This window comes from Hippoglossus hippoglossus, chromosome 6, assembly GCF_009819705.1.
Source record: "Hippoglossus hippoglossus isolate fHipHip1 chromosome 6, fHipHip1.pri, whole genome shotgun sequence".
Taxonomy (NCBI): Eukaryota; Metazoa; Chordata; class Actinopteri; order Pleuronectiformes; family Pleuronectidae; genus Hippoglossus; species Hippoglossus hippoglossus.
Genome location: NC_047156.1, coordinates 18,244,015 through 18,264,662, shown reverse-complemented (window position 1 = coordinate 18,264,662; position 20,648 = coordinate 18,244,015). Strand labels below are relative to the sequence as shown.

The 20,648-nt window shown below is 40.1% G+C and overlaps 1 protein-coding gene across 2 annotated transcripts; it reads left to right on the top strand.

The window, feature by feature from the left end:
* Positions 1-1,065: 1,065 nt before the first annotated feature.
* Positions 1,066-9,637, top strand: LOC117762815 (glucoside xylosyltransferase 1-like). Of its 2 annotated transcripts, XM_034587439.1 has the most exons (8): positions 1,066-1,445; positions 1,961-2,053; positions 3,203-3,386; positions 3,524-3,655; positions 3,749-4,000; positions 4,666-4,789; positions 4,968-5,140; positions 8,293-9,637. In XM_034587439.1, the coding sequence occupies exons 1-8, from the start codon at positions 1,222-1,224 to the stop codon at positions 8,461-8,463; spliced, it is 1,353 nt and encodes a 450-aa protein (XP_034443330.1). In that variant the 5' UTR covers positions 1,066-1,221; the 3' UTR covers positions 8,464-9,637. The 2 variants fall into 2 exon arrangements, with proteins under 2 accessions (XP_034443330.1, XP_034443331.1); XM_034587440.1 differs by lacking the exon at positions 1,961-2,053 and having other exon boundaries at positions 1,111-1,445; positions 8,293-9,630.
* Positions 9,638-20,648: the final 11,011 nt, after the last annotated feature.

The following is a 20,648-nucleotide window of genomic DNA, read 5'->3' as shown; positions in this document are numbered from 1 at the left end:
GCTTCGTTAGTTCAGATCCGTCAAATAAGTGAACATGCTTCACTGGACTGTGTGTTTTATTATTACCTGTCACTCTTGTCCTTATACTTTGAGAATTGGCATTGAATATAATATCATTCTCTCTCTCACTCACACACACTTTCTCTCTCTCACAAAGACACATAGACTCTTTCTCGCTCACACACACACACATACACTCTGTCTCTCTCACATACATTCTCACACAGACACTGTCGCGAGTTGTGTCGCTTTCAGGGATCTAACAAGACGGGCTGCCCTCAGAGCTGAGACTTTCCCGCCGGCCACGGCACGTTCATTAATCTGCCGCTGTAGCACTTACGGACTTCTTGGACTCTGTTAGCGGGCCCGTAGCCCTCGAGGAGGAGAGGAGAGAAGATTGATAAGAGCTAACGGATAGAACCCTGTTGGTTCAGTTCAGCAGACTGCCTCGACTTTCAAACAAATCACACAACCACAGGGTTTCTAGACCTCTCAACCTTTCAGTCGGCTAATTTCTTGTCTGATTTTCAAATAAACACATGATTATGCACTCTAATATTATCTTAACACAAAAATGAAAACACACTTTCAGTCTTAATCACAAACACTCACTCACTCTCTCTCAGACATAGACAGACTCTCTCTCTCTCTCTCTCTCTCTCTCTCTCTCTCTCTCTCTCTCTCTCCCTCAGACATAGACACACACTCTCTCTTTCTCTCACACACACTCCCTCTCTCTCTATGTCTCACACACACACACAGATACTCACACTCTCTCTCTCTCAGACATAGACACACACACTCTCTATAACACACACACACACACACACACACACACACACTCTCTCTCTCTCTCTCTATGTCTCACACACACACACACACACACACACACAGACACTCACACTCTCTCTCTCTCTCAGACATAGACACACACACTCTCTCTATAACACACACACACACACCCTCTCTCTCTCTCTCTCTCTCACACACTCATACACACACACACACGCACACACACACACACTGTAATGACAGATGGTTGATCAAACCGGATCAAACCCAACACACGCGTGTGAGTGGGCGGGGCTGAAAGTGTAAACACCAACTGTGCTCTTCGGCTTAGCTCCTGACTTCAGAGGATCCATGGTGGGAGTTCGTTCATCAGATGGTGGCTAAGATCAACAAAAATGATTCTTTAGCGTTTAAAACCTGTAACGCAAAATGCGATGCTACCTTCACGCATTTCTCCTGTGCGTGGTCCTCACCCTGTGCTCACTGCTCTACGTGTTCAGTAAACTAGCCTCCACCTTGGAGGACAGGGAGGAGTGGAGGGACGTCAGAGAGCAGGGGATACCGGGGAGGAGCAGTCATGACACCGGGCACCTTCTCAGGAAAGGACCGGGGCTGGCAGGCCTCCGGGACCGCGGTGAAGACGGGCTTGACAGGTAGCTTAGCTTAGCTTAGCTGGCTGTGTCGCTTCAATTCATTTCACCACTGACAGTAGCACTAGTTAGCTCTGGCTGCTAAGTTAAGATATCTTTGAGATGAATAATGTGGGTAAATCTAGCATTCGCTACGGCTAAGGTTCACTTATGTTACTACTAAGTTATAAAACTAGCTTGTGTTAGCTTAGGGGCGGATAGTAATAAACAAGGCCTGGGCCATTTTATATATAATGAATGTGTAATGTGCTGTGTTCCCCCCTGTCTGTCTGTAACTGTATGTGTTCAGAATTACATCTCTTATTAGCTAGCTCCTCCTAGCTAACGTTAGCTGGATACCTGATTAACCATTAACACTGAAGCTAACACACTCCTCATTTGCCTTTGGTTGGATTTAAAGCACAACCGTCTGTTTAACAACTAACTCTGTAGTGGGCCGTTCAGGAGACATCTGGTTCTGTTGTTCCAAAGTTAATGTGAATTTGAGGATCGCAAAGCTCACGTTTTCATTCTGACAGGTGTAAATCACTGTCAGTTTCTTACTGGAGTCCATATTGGAGACTGCCTGCTGATGTTTGTGGATTGAGCTGCTTTTTGGACTCTACTCTTAGGTATGACTGATTTTGTGCATCTCTATAAACGACCTGATTTATGATCCTCAGATTTCAATGTGCAACTTTCACCTACTTCACCCACAGTTCAAAATAAAGGATGGGCCTGTTGCTGATTTCCCAGTGTACCTTGTGCTTTGAGATATTGAACACATAGTCACCAGCAGTTGTCAGAAGTCACACATGCTGACAACTCAGCCAATGTGTTAATATAAACCTGACTCTGTAAAGTCAGCTCAGATCATGAGGAGTGAAAGATGGAAAAAGAAAAGTGATGATCTGAGAGAAAATACTTTACATTACATCATAAACTTTAACTCTGTTATTTTTGTCATAGAATGCCTCTCTTACATACTCCACTATACATTTATATTTATAGAAATACATACAAAAGTAATGCATAAAATATGAATTATATATATTAGACCCAGGACCCCATTATTACACTGCATAAATATCCTCACCTCAACTGTGAAACTTCCCATGGCTAATAACGATCAAACTATAAATGTCTATCATTCATCTTGCACATCTTGTTTTTTATAGTGTTTATAATACTTTTTATACAGTTCCCTATTTTTACATTTATGCTGATGCACAAACATACCACAGCAAATTCCTTTAATGTGTAAGCGTGCTTGGCAATAAACCCAGGTTGTAATTTGTATATTTATGAAGTCTGTCAATAATTCATTGACAGATTACAGTAATACAGTCATGGGTGCAGCATTAGCTTTTCTATGTTACAAATTCTCAGTGTTATCTCACGGTTACAAAGAGTATGATAACACAGCTTTTATGGAATCTGTCTTGCTACCATTTGATCTGCCACACTATGACATTTATACAGAGTTATGGTGAAAAATTTGTTTCACAATATGTGACAGGCTACATTTATGATTTCCAAAGTTGAAAGTGGTACTTCACAGGGAACACTTGAAAGCAGCACAAAGCACGAGTAATAATCCTTTTCTACATCTCTTCATTAAATCTAATGGCAGTTCCAACCCTACAGGGCTGAGTGTCAGTCAGCTGAGCCTCATTCCTTTGTTCACTCCTGATCATGTCACTGAATCCAATCTGTTTTATGTTTAAAATCTTTTTTTCTGGGTCAATTACTGAATAATCTAATTTCGTCTCTGCTCGTAGAGTGAGGTCAGGTGCTGCTGTCAAAGAACCTATCGATGACAGGAGTCACCTGGCTGTGGTGGCCTGTGGCCCCAGGCTAGAGGAGACTCTCACCATGCTGAAGTCTGCTGTTCTCTTCAGCAAAAAGCCTCTGCACTTTTACATCTTTGCCGAGGATAATCTACATGTCAGCTTCAGAAGTGCTGTGAGTGTCCTTCCCATTGTCCTCTTCAACATCATCAGAACTTTCATGCACTTCGTTTTCATTTGCTTGAGTTTCTAAGCCATGGTTCAGTTATGACAAAAACATTCTGGGATCTTTGTGTTTATCTTCTCTTAAAGCTGGACTCCTGGCCCAGAACAGTTCAGACCAAGTTTAAGTTCACCATCTATCCCATCACTTTTCCCGAGGAGAATGCAAAGGAGTGGAAGAAGCTCTTCAAACCTTGTGCTTCTCAGAGACTCTTCCTGCCAGTTAGTCTGGAGTCATCTTCTACATATACTGTATGATTTGTAATGGTTATAAAAGGGCAGCACATTATAAGAATATCTCTGTTTTATTTCCAGCTGATCCTGAAGGAGGTGGATTCTTTGCTGTATGTGGACACAGATATCCTTTTCCTGCGCCCCGTCGAGGACATGTGGGCTTTGCTTTCTCAGTTCAGTTCAAGCCACTTAGCTGCCATGGCTCCAGAGCACGAGGAGCCACGCATCGGCTGGTACAACCGTTTCGCCCGTCACCCTTATTATGGCAAGACAGGCATCAACTCAGGTGTCATGCTCATGAACATGACTCGCCTCAGGGAGAACTTTTTTAAGGTAACTTTCAGGTAGATTTTTTAATTATGTGTAACTATCTAGCAGTGTGCAGTATTCAAACCGCTCAGTTTAATATACTAGTGCATCATAATGGTCGACACCGTTAAATACAACATATGGATGAGACGTCACTTTTGAAGGCACAGATTAAACAGTGTTTTTTCCATTGATTACCTAGACTGGGCCGGCTTGCCATATTAACATTTCAAAGGAATGTTTCATAGAAAAGTTTGGCTCAAAGTTGATAAGAATATTACTCACTATTTAATGCGTATTGTGTCAATGTGTCAGTTACCAGTAATAACTTAATATTTGTTGTAAAGAATATTCCATCTGTGGAGTAATATAGTGTTGTATTTTCCAGTTCTGTTAAAAATCTACATTCTCTTAATTGGGAAGTATTTCGAGATGTGTGAAAGGAGATCTTGGGCAATAAAAGGGTCTCGGGAGTAGCTGCACCACCGACATTGACCAGTTGATGTCACTCTTGTTATTTCTTTTTAATAAGCCTCACAATGAGCAGACTTGTTTGACAGAAATAAACAGTGTGTTTGAGTTGAGGTGAAGTGTCAAAAAAGGGAATCATTTAATAAAATTGCAGGTTTATGTTTTCCTGATGCAAAATAATATGAATGCTGTCTGAATGCTATATCTTATTTTTCTAGAATGACATGACCACAGTTTCACTGCGGTGGGAGGAAATTCTGATGCCTCTTCTCCAGAAGTATAAACTCAATATCACGTGGGGCGACCAGGACCTACTAAATATCATATTCCATCATAACCCAGGTACACACTGATATTTTCAATATGCTCAAGACACAAACGAGTCTTCACTCAGGACATTTTGGTTGTTCTTTGGGACATTTCCTATTGAATAAACAAATATTTGATTTGACTGGCTTCTTTTGAATACATTTAGTTATTTATAATAATCAGCCCAACCCTGCCTCTTGCTGCATTACAGAGAGCCTGTATGTGTTTCCCTGCCAGTGGAACTACCGTCCAGACCACTGTATCTATGGCAGCAACTGTCAACAGGCTGAACAAGAAGGTGTCTTCATTCTCCATGGTAACAGGGGAGTGTACCATGATGACAAGCAGCCAGCGTTTCGAGCCGTCTACGAAGCCATCCAAAAGGTAAGGAGAGCTTCAGCTAGTCACAGGTCCGTGGTTTCTTTGAGCCCCCCCAGTAGAATAAAAAGAAAATGTGTATTTCCTGAAGGGCTCTTGTTTCTTAGCAATCACCAAGTCTTGCTGAAGGTTTTTGAAAAGAATTGAGCATATTTATTCTTTCAAAGAAAAATGTGTTAATGGTCCTTCAGACAAATACAATAGAACATGTTTAAGGATGTAGTATTGGAAAGGCTTTGTTTATTCTGGTGAATATTTTTTATAGACTTTCTCTCTGGTGCCTCTGTTTCTTTAGGGAACAGTTGTGGAAGCAGACCAGACTATTTGGAGAAACATTTACTAGTCATTATGTTATCAATAGGCTCTCCAGGCCATTGCTTTTCTCTTATGGATGTTCCCATCCACCCGTGCTTAATCAATAGTCTGTTAAACATTTCCGTCATTCTGTCTCAGCTCTCCCAAAGCAGACAAATCAGCCCTACCTGGTTTCGACCAGTGGATGGTTTGCTTGAGATGTTGTCAGCTGTAGCGCAAAGATTCACTGAGTCTGTTGCACATTTGACACGTCCGTTAAATTCAAGGTGTTAGTGCTGATGTTTCATTGGGGACATGACGTATTATCGTTGTGTCAAACTGGTCCAGGAGCTCCGGATTCTTCTAGATCAATTAGTTTGCAGGATTACACAAAACTTCCAGATGGATTACCAAGAAACTTGGTAGAAGGATGTGGTATGATTTAGGGAAGAACCCATTCAATTTTGGTGCAGATCCAGGATTTTCCTCCACTTACTTTAACATTTCGAACTGTGTGAGGGTGTTTTTTTTTTCATTTTTCTCAGACAAAAAGTGTTTGCAATGTGGTGCAGATCCAAAAAAGAATTTGTATTTATTTACTTTAAATGTGGTTTCATAAGGGGAATGCCTTGTTATAGGTATGCTCTGTACTGAGTGCCTTCTATTTTTTAAACAAGTCGATCATCATGACCAAAAATCATTTGACTCCAAAAATCTTATTAAGAACTGAATTTTTAGGCTCATTCTGTCCTTGTTTATTATCACATATTGGTGTTTTTTATTATGACAAAGTTAAAAGAAAGGGAAACATAATTGTTCACAGTGGACTGAGATTATTTTATGTTTTTGTTATTGTTTTCAAATCCCATTACAACACCAAAATCCACACTGCATTTGTCCATTACTTTCCCCAAAACGCATAGCTAGTCACGTTTTCTTTTCTTTTAAAGACTGACTTATTTTTTGGTTGTGTTTGAATGCTAGCATCCTGAATGACACCCAGCAGAGCACTGCCAGTGCTTGGCTGTGTAAAGACAAGGATCACTCAGACTTGCTTTATATGTTGTTCACTTTTTTATTGCATCATCAGTGACCGTCATCACTGAGCAGGAAAGTCTCTCTCTCTCTCTCTCTCTCTCTCTCTCTCTCTCTCTCTCTCTCTGCACACCTTCGATCTGCTCTTGTTGATTTCAGCACTCTGGTCAACATGCAGGCAGGAAAGCAAGGGAAGCTTCATTAGCTGGTCTCCATCCATTACCGCCACAGGGCCCAGCCTGGCCACTATCAGTGCGGGCAATGTTCTCAGCCATTAAGTAAACGAGCGGGCTTCATTATGGGGCACTCGGCCCCCCCACGTCTCCATCAGTCTCTCCGACAGCACAGACACACACACTGCATCCGAGACAGCACATACCATATTTCACTTGATTTTCAGAGGTTGAGGAATGCTTCGGTTTGTCATTTGTTATAGTGAAACGTGACCTGTATTAAGTAGATAGATGTAAGATATGGAGCTTTGTAGTTTATCTTATTACACCAGAGCCTGGTGTAGCTGAAGAGTGTTTCATCCTTTTGTAGTTATAAGCCACATTTTGTTGGTGCTTTTATCAACTCTTCCTGTTGGTCCAGCTCCTTAGGCCCCCCACCCACATTGTTCCCACTCAGCCCTTTGAGGACAGCATCCGAATGCCTGGAGCAGGCAATTCTGAGGGAAACTCATTTCCATCCCACCAAGAGCTCCTTAGTCAGTCTGGCTCCCATGGCGGGCTCGCCCAGCTAGCCGAGGAGCTCGCAATAAAGGGCACTACCATTACCCAGCCAAGCCCACAGAAGAGTAGTAAAATTTTTAGTGCTGATGCTAGTTTGAGACATGATGGCTGTGTGGACAACGTACCAGCAGCATCCACATAAAAAATCGATAGGAGGCTGTTAATGGTGTTTTATTGCCCACTGCACTATATGAATGATAATAAAGAAAGTGTGCTTTGAGTAACCTGATGCCTGGTGAAATTACAGTCAAATCAGTGCTGTAAAATAGTGATTTCCTTCGCATTTACTGCAGCTTTAAAACAATGGTTTACCTCGTTTGAAAACAATAAATAAAATGCCCGCATCTTGATTTACATTATGCATGTAGCAGAAGTGTTGTTATCAACTGGCTGAAGAGCTTTACTCTGTGACACAAGAGCATTGAATAATGAAGCTTATCTGTAAGGCTGCAGTTGAAGCTCTCACCACTGCTGTAACACCTCACTGAGCCCTTTCTTGTTTAGTTGGGATAAAGTATTTATCATCCAAGCACACCCCGAATTAACAAATGTGAATCAAATGCCAAACGTTTATTAATTCATCTGATTTGAATGCAGTTATTTTCTCTTAATGAATAGCACAGGTATTAACTCAGATGCTTTGGTTTAAAGGAGATATTATACAGATATTCAGGTTCGTAATGTTCACGTGGGATGTTGCTTAGAAAGGTTTACATGCTCTAATGTTCAGAAAACATCAATTTCCTCAAACTGTCGATAACTGCATCCCGATAATAAGGAAGTATCAGCTGGATTACTTACGAGGTGCTTCAGGAGCAGTGTGTTCTGTTCTGTCTACTGCGGACCTCGAGGATTTTAACTTTGCAAAGGTTATACATACAAAACATCTTCAACACACTAGAGGAAAGACAAACTGAAACAGAACCATATATCTCCTTAAAAAAAACTTTCTTGACTTATGTCTTCAGCAGGAGAAAGCCAACGATGACACATTACTGTACAAGTTGTACAACACTGTAATACTAAAGGACCTTTCTGTGATCATATGTGTGAAATCAGAAATCTAATACCTGCACGTGTTCCTTTACATCACAGTACCAGTTTGGGAAGAACATGGAGGCGTACCTTCTTCAGCCTCTAGAAGCGTCGCTGCAGACCACCACACACACCTACTGTGGAAGAGCCAGCCACCTTTTTACCAAGAGGCTAAAACAGAGCATCATCAACAGGACGTCGCACAAAGACGACAATCCGGCCGGCTCTTAAATACCACCCCATGAATAACGTCTCTCTGGGTGAAGATTCTTGGATTGAAGACACTCCTGTGGAGTCGACTAGCTGGACGAGAAACAGACTCAGGTCAACACTGAATAATCATCTGTTTACAAACTACATATCAAGATTGTTTGAATGAGGAACATTTGTCTGTCCAACAGGTTTATTTTTTATTTGAGTGAAACTAATGATGGTACATATCTGTCCAATGAACACAACAAATGCTCCATGGTTGAAAATGTACTGAATCCACTTTGCCTTGCAGAGATTTTTGAAATAATATCTGAAGATAAAGACACGTATTTTCAGACAATCAGGTTAATAATAATAATAATAATAATAATAATATTATATATATATATAATATTATTGTTGTGTTCAGAGAAAGATCCTGCCATCACATTGTAAAAAGTGTCCAAGGTCTTTGTGAAAAAACGACACTCCGCAGGGTACTTAAATACGATTTTCTTATCCAGAGTATTTTATTAGAGTTGTTTTAATATAATTTTTCATACAGGCTTTGTATTAGTCTTTTTGACTATGCAGTATCATAGAAAAGGGTTGTTATTATGTTTAGGTACTTCTTAGCTGCATAAGAATGATTGTCATTCTTTATTGAACATGAAAGTATTCATTAATCGTACTTCCAACTTGTAGTAGAATCTGATCAGTATTTGTTGTTGGAAGCACTTTTGATGTTTCACATAAGACTAACATTTCATGTACTCTGGTATGGGACTTTTTTTAAGCATTGCTTGCTATAGTAGGATTTACAGTCAGTATCGGAGTGTTTTTACATGAAAGTCTCTCCTTTCTGTTCTTGTAAAACAGTATCGAATGTCATCAAGACTCATCCTGCACTTGGTTCATCCAATCAGATGTGTAGATTCTGTTTGAACCCGAACATTTCATGAACCTTACCAAGATCTCAACAGTGTCACAGAGAGCCGTTAGTTTCTAATCAAGCCATCAAGACTGGATCATCAAACATTTGCACTATTGATTAAAGATTGTAACAATGTAATCAGATATAAGAAAGCAAAAGCTGTGGTTTCAATGTTTGACAGAAAATAAAATGTATAAGCATTTAAACGTGGGGGAAATTGATATTTTATCAATTTTTGTACACTTTGAGATGATTAAACCGTTTTATTGTTACCCATGATACTGTCTGTAATGGCTGTGAATCATGTGTGCTTGTAATGAGGATGAATTGAAAAACGCCCCACATCTCTGTGATGTGGCTTGCTGCTTTAAAAGTAGATATATATATTTTTAGCTATAAAAATCTACTTTATATTAAGAGAACCTCTTTTAAAGTATTGATGAAAAATAAATGCAATAGCCCTGCAGGCTACTTGTTGCCCACTCACTCCACACAAAGTCTGAGCATGAGCCGCGTCCGAGAAGGCAGCAGCAAGCTGAAAATAAGAAATCAATGTGTGAGTATGAGGACTTTAGAAAGTGTTAGATGTCCAAAAAAGGAGCTGATGTGTCTGGGTCAGTCGCCTCTGGCTTTTCATTTCACAGGCAGATTGACGGACGTGCCTGGAATCCGCAGTAGGTCTGCATGATGAATTTAAAATGGTCTGAGGAGCCTTAGATGTATCTCCCTTTTTTCTTGCCAAGGAACGGGGAAGTGAGCAGTTGTTTTAGAAATCTAACGCTCAATTTCATGATGTGGAAGCTCTCAAAGCAGAGTTTCTCCAAAAGATCTGCACATTAGACAGTTAATAGTTGTATTGCACTGTAAGAATAGTAGAATAGGATTTTGTTTATTCTGGTTTTGGTCAAAATGGTCGATCATTTCAAGCCTCGGGATATTCTCCTCCTACTCAGGGTTGGGTGACCTGCTGTAGTTTATAAGGATGCTTTATGAATTGGCTCTGGTCCAAGATAGAAGTTTGTCTTTTACTACTTTGTCTATTACTACTCCCACTTACAGAAGCATCTTTAAAGGTTAGGCAAGTGCATTTCTTGATTTGCTGTGTGAATACAAAACAAATCGCAAGCAAAAAAGAAGAAAAGGTCAATTTATTTCTCCTGTGATTTACAGTGAAATGCTCACAGATATTATTGAACACCTTTAATTACCGTCCTCTGTAAGATGGATGTTTACAACTGCAATATGTAAAGCATATTCAGTTTTTAGGGAGAAAGGCTTACGGCGTTACTGCCTGGTTTTACTCCCCCTGAGTATGATGGTAATTGAGCTCTCATTCTCTTTCGGTCTAACAGGAACTGCCAATGGATTATTCATGTTATTGCTTGCACCACTTGGCATCAGTGATGTTCAATAGCGATTTAAAGCCCAGGCATAAACAGTTCAGAGGCAAATGGCCCAACACAGAGTAAAAAGGGTCACAAACTAAGGTCTATGCATTATTAGGCAGTGCAAAGTCATCAATTTCCTCTTTACTTGAGGAAAGTAAACAACAGTTAATGTGCAAAGGACATTTAGAGTTTCAGGATGGCCTCATGCGGTTAATTACATCTGGTACCAGGTGTAAGAATGATATGAACTCACCTCACTGATATTCCCACTCATAACCTGGAAGAAAGCCGAGAGAGAATATGTGAGCAGACCATGCAAAGTTTTCTAGTGCAAGTTGATTATAAAGCAAAATGTTACTTTACATTGTTTTTAAATGTTACTTGGGTAAAACTGTGAAATTCACAGAGAGCAATATGTGACCTTATATTGTGTATTGTACCTCATCATTGAAGTATTTAGTATTTTAGTATAATACTTTGCATAAAACAAAACTTTCAGGGCCCCTTAAAAGCTTTTTTGGGTCCCAAATAAACTTATATACTTAAATACATTATTTTCAGATTAGTTTGCTTTTCATAGGTAAACTGAAATGACAGATGAGTATAAGACTTATAAGATGTACCTAAATCTGCAATAATCAGCCATCAGCATGCAGAAAAGCATCAAAACAAAAATAGTTCAAGCTAAATTGTTGGAATAGAGTTATTCAAGAGAACAAGTGAAAGTATAGTTTTTTTAAATAGTCAATAAAATTGAAAATGAAAATATCAAAACAAAGGAAAAGACAAAGAAGATGTAAATAATATACACCTTTAATAAAAGATGGACATGTTATTTGTAGAGAAATGTAACTGAGTAAAGTTATAACAAACAGAAACTGAGCAAAATAAACATTTATTTGAAGTTCACTGGTCACTTGATGGTGATGGTCCAGGCCCTGGTCATCTCACGCCAAGACTATTGTAACTCCCTCCTGGCAGGTCTACCTGCTAGTGCCATCCGACCTCTGCAGCTCATCCAGAATGCAGCAGCTCGACTGGTCTTTAACCTAAATTCACTCACACTACTCCGCTCCTCCGCTCCCTTCACTGGTTACCAGTGGCTGCCCGCATCCGTTTCAAAACATTAGTGCTTGCGTACCGTGCTGCGAACGGATCGGGTCCAGTCTACATCCAGGACATGGTCAAACGTTACACCCCAGCCCGTTCACTCCGCTCTGCTTCTCACTGCGAGCTAAACACTCAACAAAATCACGACTGTCTGCTGTCCTGGCTCCTAAATGGTGGAATGAGCTCCCCATTGACATCAGGACAGCAGAAAGTCTACACATCTTCCGCCGCAAACTAAAAACACATCTCTTCCGACTATACCTTGAATACAATTTTAAACCAACAATTTAGTAGCACTTAAATGGCACTTACTTATAGCACTTTGTAGTTTTGCTTTTTTGAAGAAATTGTACTTTCTTGATTCTTGTTGTTCTGGGTTTGTACCCTCATGGCTGAATGCGCTTATTGTAAGTCGCTTTGGATAAAAGCGTCAGCTAAATGAAATGTAATGTAATGTAATGTTGTAAATCCCGTGTTCATCTGCCTGTTAGCTCGGTTCCTGCATCCACCAACTCAGGTGATGTGTTCACTGTGACGTTTCTCCGACAGTAGGTCTATCAGAGCCACATGAGTGGAAACTGCTTTCTACTGGCACTGATAAGAGCAGCTCAGACACAATCATACAGTTCAATTAAACGTGATCCAACTGAAGTGTATGACAGCATTTATTTTCAACAGAGTTAACAACAGAGACTTTTGTAAGTAGACTCCAGAAACATGACATGCATCTTTAACTAATGGCGCTCAGTAGAGTGCATACCTCCACCACGGCTCAACAGGCCCCTTAAATTTAATCATGCCGCACCAAATTGAACACACTCATGGATATCAGGCCATTAAGTATGCCTGCTTTTGTTCACCAACATTTATGCATTATTCCTGAAGAGATCTGCAAAAATGTAAAAAATAAAAATAAAAACACAATTTCCTGATCGGCCCCCTGTTCCGGATCCATTCCAAAATGCAATCGATTTTCTTTGGCCCATCCTTCCTTCCACCTAATTTCAAGAAAATCGATTCAGTAGTTTTTGCGTAATCCTGGTAAAAGACAGACAAAAGGCAATAAAAATGTAATGCACTTGGTGGAGTTAACCAATGAAGGTAGGAAATGGGGCCACCCCCTCCCCCAGAGTTTATAGACTCATGGAGGAGTTAAACCAGCAGGAGGATGAGGCTTCTCAGAAGCTGCTGGAGGTGGTTGTATTGATGGGAGACTGGGTGGTTGTTTGACAGTAGGTTTGAAAGACAGAATATCAATAGAGCAGTTACGGTGTGTCCCCTGTATATTTGAAGTATATCATCCAAGCACTGACGGGCTCACAGTCGGGCAGACAGAAACAACATCGGTCAACACGACAACATTGAAAAGCAAATGCAGTGGTGAAGGTGAGAGTGAGAAGTATTTCAAAACATGAGAGAAAGATCTTTCCTTCAACTTTTGCCAGAAGCCTCAGAAGCTGGCAAACAGGCTTAAAAGAACAGTATGGAGGAGTGGAGTTGGCTGATGAATGTGTGTTTTCAGCACACAAGCAAGAACCTTCACATTATAGAGTCCTTTAATTCATTATCCATGACAAAGATATATATTAATCTGGTTCAAAGCAGACTTTATGAAAGGCTCCACACACATACAGTACAGTTTGATAAGTTCTGAGACCTGACAGGGAAACAATTAAGATAAAGCCAAAGGATGACTGAGGCTTTCATAGAGAAGACGTATTACTCAGTATGTTACATGACATCAGAAGTCTTACTCATCAAGGGCACTTCTAAGAACGCCCGGTCTTCCCTTCAACCTGCTCATTTCGCAGGACAGCACTTCTCAGTGAGGCTGAGGCTCCGGTTAGTTAAGACGTGAACCTGACAGCGAGCCATGTATCTTGTCAGTTTGATGAACCGAATGAAGCGACAAACCAGAGCGAGGATGAGAGGAAGGTAAGAGGTTTATCAAAACGGAATGGACCAGGTAGGAAAATCTATTTTTTTCTCCTTGTGCATCCATCTCTGTGCTCCCCATCCTTGCTAGGGAAGGTTATCATTAACCAGTGAACATTTTGATCAATAATACATTTGCTCGCACTGCTGAGACAGGTATAATCGTGCTGATATGTCAAGATTTAAAACAATTAACGTAATTTACGTTGAACATTAGCTATGCATGGATCCGTCAGTATCATGCTGGGAAGTGAATTTGCCACTGTAAGCAAGATGGGAAATATGCATATGCAAATATAATGAAATAGCTAGCTCCGAGCCTGTAGTCAGACATGGATATCATCTTGTCAAGTGGTGACGTTCAATTTAACCAATTTATGAGATGGTAGCTGAAAATGGTCTGGATGCTGACTAAGCTTTCTTCTTAATCCAGCACAGGGTCTCATCTCAGTACAGTTATTAATGGACTCTACTGTAAATTAAGATTCTTCGTAATTTCCTAAATGTAAAAAGATTACGAGTCTACAGCCAAGCTAGTTCTCAAGCTGTACATAACAATGACAATGCTAACACGCTGATGTTTTACAATTATATTCTATACAAGTATGTGTCTTGGTTTAGCAGGTAAGCATGCTAATACTTGCTAATTAGCATTCAACACACAAAGTACAGCAGAAGATTTGTATTTGGTCGTAAACCAAAGTGTTGGACAAATTAAAATTTAGTCCAATGACGACACCACATGAAATGTCAGGGATTCACTAAATCAGCACCATTCGTTCCGAGTGGGACATAAATGTCTTCAAACAAATTTCATGGTGATCAATCCAACAGTTGCTCACCTCAAAACCATGAATGTCAACTTGCGGTGGCACAACATGAACTGTTAGGATTCTTGGTTAAGGGCTGTTGCACATGAGGATTTTCAGCTCTGGACCGATGTGGGAGACCACAGACTAATCTTACAATCTTCAGACCACAAACTGGATGATGTGACCAGAACGTCAGACCACACACTTGCCGAAGGCGTATACATTTTGCAGCCCGAGCTGGAGCTGAGTAGTAAATGTGTTGTTGTTTTTAGTTACAGCCGTGAAAGTACGCAACATCTGGTTGGTGATGCTTCCCGGTCATCTAGTCTCTCTCCATGTCTGTCGGACCTGATTATCATATCGAGATCAGGGAGTCTCCGACTTTATCGGTGGCATTAAGATTATTTTGTTAACCCCCCACACTTCAGGATTATTTGGGCAGATAATTGGCACCGACTGAACACAAGTCGGAAACGCCCCCTCGATTGTTGGAAGGGGAAAATTGGGTCTAAAATCGGCCTGATTATCCTCTGGTGTGCAGCAAGCTTTACAGGACCCAAAAGAGAAGACTTCCCACAAAACAAGTAGTGCAGAAAAAAAGCAGGTGCAGGAGCGAGGCAGATCCAATCTGAAAAAACTGACAAGACTGAATAAACATGGTAAAAGTCTTGGTGGGCAAGCAAAAAGGAACTTGGGGCATTTTCACTACTGAAGTCTAGACCAAGATCAGAATCAAACTTTATGTCTTTGTTAGATTGTAAACATTTGATACAATTAGTTTTGGAGTTAAGGAGCACACTAAAGACTTTTGTATGACATGCATATGTTGTGTCGTCATCACCTATGTGGACTGCATCTCCCTATACTTGATTTGCTTGGAGACCGCAGCATCTAACATTGGCTTGTTGTCAATTCTGCTATTTTATGCACACTAACTTTTTTGAATAAAGAGCTTTCTTTTTCTTTTTTTTTTAAATAGTCTTCTCGTTTGAATGGAGAAAATGTATTAACTGTTTATTTTGTTGACTTTGTTGCCACAGTAATATCATAATGGTATTACTACCTGCATCACCAACTTCAGGCACACTGGTTTGAATGCACCAAGTGAACTTACTCATCATCCAAACCTCATTTGAGACTTCCAGCAATTCTGGGGGCCTGGGCAACTTAGTTTCTGGAGAGACCATGACTTCCTTCTCTTTTTCTTTTTGTGTTGTTTAATTGTTTAGCTGTCTCAACTTCCTGCAATTGGTCCAAAAGTCAAAACTGTCCAAAAAAAAAGTGTTCTCACACTGCAAACAAACCAAATCATGGTTGATTCTCTTTTGGTTTGACTAAACTTTGGTCTGTTGGTCCAGACCTGTTATTTTAGTTTGGACTAAACTGAACAAACAACAAGGCAGGGAAACTGGTAAAAACTAAGGAACACGAAATAATAATTACACCAAGTATGAGGTAACACCAGGGAGCAGGGAAAGGAACAAAACAGATGAACTGACAAAGAAGACCGGGGAGCACGGAGACTAAATACACAAGGGAGGCAGGCATAATTGGACACAACGGGAGCCATCAATCACTGAGGCGGGAAACCAAACACAGACAGGAAATAAAACAACCAAAGACAAACAAGATGAGTCATTTTAAAGAAAAACAACAACTAGCAAAATAAAAGTCTAATCAGAGAGCCTTAAAAATCCCCAAAGTATTTCCAAAGTCCTTAACAGGGCAAAGCCTTACGAAACAAGTAATTGTTATGTGTTATCTGGGTAACATGATTGCCAATCCATACAAGAGGCTAGTTGAGGTATTTCAGTTTGGATCAAAGAAGTGAACTGTCCCACTGACACACCAACATTGCCATCCCAAGAGCAACGCATCCAACCTTAAAAGGTTATTCGTGAATTAGCTTTTCTAAATTTCCTGTTCAGATTCTCTTCCAGCAAATTCTTAAAACGTGTTCCTCCAGGAAACGGAAGATGAGCTACATTAAGGAAACATCCTCATTCAGTTAAACTGTGCGTGGATCAATATTTCAACAAATAATCCATACCCTAGCTACCTGAGGTTGCTGGCTCCTCTCTCATCACTCAGCGGCCATAAACCACAGCTCAAAGAGCTTCCATATTGACCCCAAGGACTCTTGCTTCCATTGTCATCACATACAAGATAGCGAGGCATGTTTTATAGATGCATAACATTCAAACACAAAAATAAGGATGTTATTAGTCAGCCTCTCTCCATATTGGCTGTTTATGGCCCGCTTGAAACAAATGTCATCGAGATTGGAGTAATACCATCTGTATTACCACTCATAAAAGAAGATATCAATCACTCAGGCTGACCTTTTTTCTCCTGATAAAGTGTCTCATCAATGAGCTACATCCCAGCGCCTGAGGGCTGAAGGGCTATTGGTCGAAATCAATGCAGTGCCAAGTATTGTTAGTGGACAACATGCCCATGATTCAATACTCCACACTTTCTTGATTGCATTGTACACACCAGTGACAAGCAGCATTAATGGACTGAGCAGGTGATTCATGGTAACTGAATGACTGACTGCTATTAGGGGCGTCCGCTTTCATGCACCAGCATGGCGGTAGCATCAGTGGCCATAAATCGCCTGTGACTTGGCCAAATGCCGGGAACGTGTTTGCCTCTGCCTGCATGCAAATGAGTGTGTGGTCATGTCTGTGTGTAATTGTTGACTTTTGGGAGGCATTTCAAAGACAGCAGGTTTTATTTACAGGAGTTCTGCTGGACCCCCTGTGGCCTGTATGCCTTCCTCTCCCCACAGTGACTTCAATTACAGTGTGTGTCCTTTCGTTTTTTTTATGCTTTAATTGCTTAATAATTACACCACACTGAGCAAATGTTCTTCTGTGCACATGATTTTTTTTCACAAGTTGTCTTTTCAATCTGTCCCCAACCTCATATACTGTAGGTCATTTGTCTTCCCCATGCATCCCTCCTCTCCTGGCATTTCCTAATGACTTTGCCGTTCCTATAGGCCCACACACAGAGGTTGTCTCATTGACTATTGGAGCAGCACGGCCTGCGTGAAGAACCTTTAATTGTTTTTACCGGATTCTGACAGCGGATGACACATGATGGATTTGCCGGAACACTTGTCTCTGACACGGAAAAGGGACAATCTGCGGATACATTCACGGTCAAATGAGAACTTTTGCAAAATGCTGCACAGTCAGACGAAACAAAAACATTTTAATGGGCGGATTTCCAAGCTTGTTTTTTAGACCCAGAGAAGTGTCTCTCATTTGGAGTTCAAAGTACAATCAGAAGAAGTCCCAAAGGCTAAATGGGCTGTTTCACAAACTCAACAATTTACCACAAATCTCTCTCCACCTCGTGAGCAGTTGGGTGTGATGGAAGTGTTAAATGAGCTGGGCTTGCTGTGAGAACATGGACATGTCCCTTATGTAAAACCTATTATAAAAACCTAATCTCGAACTATATTTTAGCATTTTAGTTCTTTCACTCTAAGGAATTTGTAACACTAAAATAGATTAATCAGACACTCACTTCAACGATGCAATTTAAGGTTACCTAGCTGCAAAATGCATAATGAGATGTAGGAGTCAACTAAGCAATATACCACAAATTGCTCCATGAAAGCCATTTTTCAGATTCCCCTATTATATTTCAAGGGCACTTTGACCACCACAACACAGAAATGGTTCCTCATCAAAGCTCCTACAAGTCATTATCATTATTTATGCATGCTCAGAGGACTGAAGGGCCTAATTTTTCATTGATGTGACTGATAATAGTTGAGTGTAGGTTACATGAAGCTTCGATAGAATATTTCTCAAGAAAGCCCCATTTTGTCAGGTGCCATTCCTCACCTCTTACAGGAAGAATTGTATACAAGACTTCAATTGAAAGTCAAGTCAAAGAACCATTAAAAACAATACTCATTCCAAATTAATTCACATTTTAAAGGTTATTAATTGAAAATCCTGCAGTAAAGACAATTGTAGAATAATTATTAGTAGTTATCTTAAATTATTAACACTTGTTCTGCAGAACAATGGATGTTATTTTGGACCAGGTTCAATGTTCAAGACAGTGAACCTGGTCCAGACAGTTGCTAACGAAAGGCCGTAGGTGCCTGTTTTGGTGGAAACCAGAGACCTGCTTGTGAACATCAGTGGTGAGTGAGGGCATCACACTGGTGGAGGAGGCATGGACCGCCTGGGGGTCCCCTGAAGCATTAGATGTGTATCAGAAGGCCAGAGGTCAGGCCCCTACAGAGGGTCACAAAATACACCTGAGGCTTTTAAAGGTTGAGAGCTACAGGTAATCTGTAGCAAATAATTGCAAAGTGTATTTTATTAGGTTATCATAGGTTTTATTATGTAAATTCTATATTAAAAATTTTAATCCAAATTAATTAAAAAATCTCAATAAATAAGTGGAGAGAGAGTAACATATTTCCCCTAGAAATTAATTGCAAAGTAGCATAAACTAGAGAAGCAAGAACCACCAATGTGTACTTGAGAAAATGGTCCACTACCATAATCATAAGTCAACATGAGTACAACAATCTACCAAGCCAACTTCCTTCCCCTAAAGGACTCTTAACTACAAACATGTACATTCTTCTGTCCAGCACATTGTTCTGAACTGTATATATTCTCCCAGAGGCACCTTAATCTTGTGTTATAGTGTTATAGCCAGGCCAGATTTATTTAGCTGTAAACTGCAGTTTAATAATAGAAAAGGCTGTTTTTCCATACAACACAATGGGATCACTAATTATTAGGGGGGGGGGGGGCAACAGAGGGGGGGGGGCAAAAGAGGACATTATTGTCTGGAGGAAATTAAAAGCAAGAGAGGAGACACTGCCTTTATTTAAAAAGTTGTCCATGACCAGAGAATAACCAGATTTCAATTAAAGAGGACAATCCTTATTGTCATGGGACCCAGAACGAGTCACTGGTATGTGCCTTCAGGGTCCGACTACACCGTTTCATTATCTCTCTCCTGCACTCATGGATTTCCTTTTACCTTTACCCGTTAGGCATTCAATGTTCCTTTCACTCGATATCACACCTATAGAGGTGTTCAGGAAAAATCCATTCAATGCTGTGATGTGGAGTCACTCTTGATTGTTATATTGAGTGAAACATTTACACTTTGTGCACTCTTCTTTTTAGGAATAGATAAATAGATACATTTTGTTGCTGTTCATAGACTGTAAGTATATCATCTCAAATGAGAAGTCTCACAGTGTTGCTTGAAATTAAAATATCAACTGATAAATTCCTAAAGATAGAACCTGGAACAACCTGATTGACTTTTTAATTCCAAATACAAAACCCTAAAATAATGACAGACTATTTGCACATGGCCTGGTACAGTGCATGAACAAATGTACGCAGACTGCAAATACCATTTGACATTTTCTAATAAAGATTGAATTAATTTTTTGCTGAAGGGTTGGAACTTTATATGACATGTGAATGACGATTTAATAAGAAGATTATGTTCTAATCCTGTTTGCAGATCACTGAGGTCGACTCTGTTACATTGCAGGATAATCCAGGAGGTTTCACTAACGACTTGGCAACACACAAAAACTGACATGATAATTCTTTGTGCCATTAGTGTCTGTATGAATGAAGTAGGGCCATATTAAATATTTAAAAAAGGGAGATTTCGAGAATAAGGTCATAATATTACGAGAAATAAGTTGTACTTTTATTAGAAACAAGTCAAAATATGTTAAGAAAAGGAAAATGTAAGGAAATAAGCAGCAAGGAGAACCTGTGTTTGCTACTGATCCAAAATCCTGATTATGGATCTCACCGTATTTTGAGAAACCATGAAACCACTTTGAATAGCTCACAGATTGCAGTCAACCACTACCAAACAGTTCCTCTGCCACAAAAGAGGCAATTTCCTCCAAGTCTGTGGGGTTCTTTCTTTGGAATAGACACAGTTTCATGCACAATCTTTTCAAAGTCTTGATACTTATGATAGTGTGGTGCTGATGAGCCATAAGATTAAGTATTTTGTTATGTG

Bases quoted from the DNA above. Each gene is read 5' to 3' on its own strand.
- LOC117762815 (XM_034587439.1), top strand. From the start codon at position 1,222: ATGCGATGCTACCTTCACGCATTTCTCCTGTGCGTGGTCCTCACCCTG. The intron at 3,387-3,523 runs GTGAGTGTCCTT...CTTCTCTTAAAG, and splicing joins ATGTCAGCTTCAGAAGTGCT to CTGGACTCCTGGCCCAGAAC. The intron at 3,656-3,748 runs GTTAGTCTGGAG...TTTTATTTCCAG, and splicing joins CTCAGAGACTCTTCCTGCCA to CTGATCCTGAAGGAGGTGGA.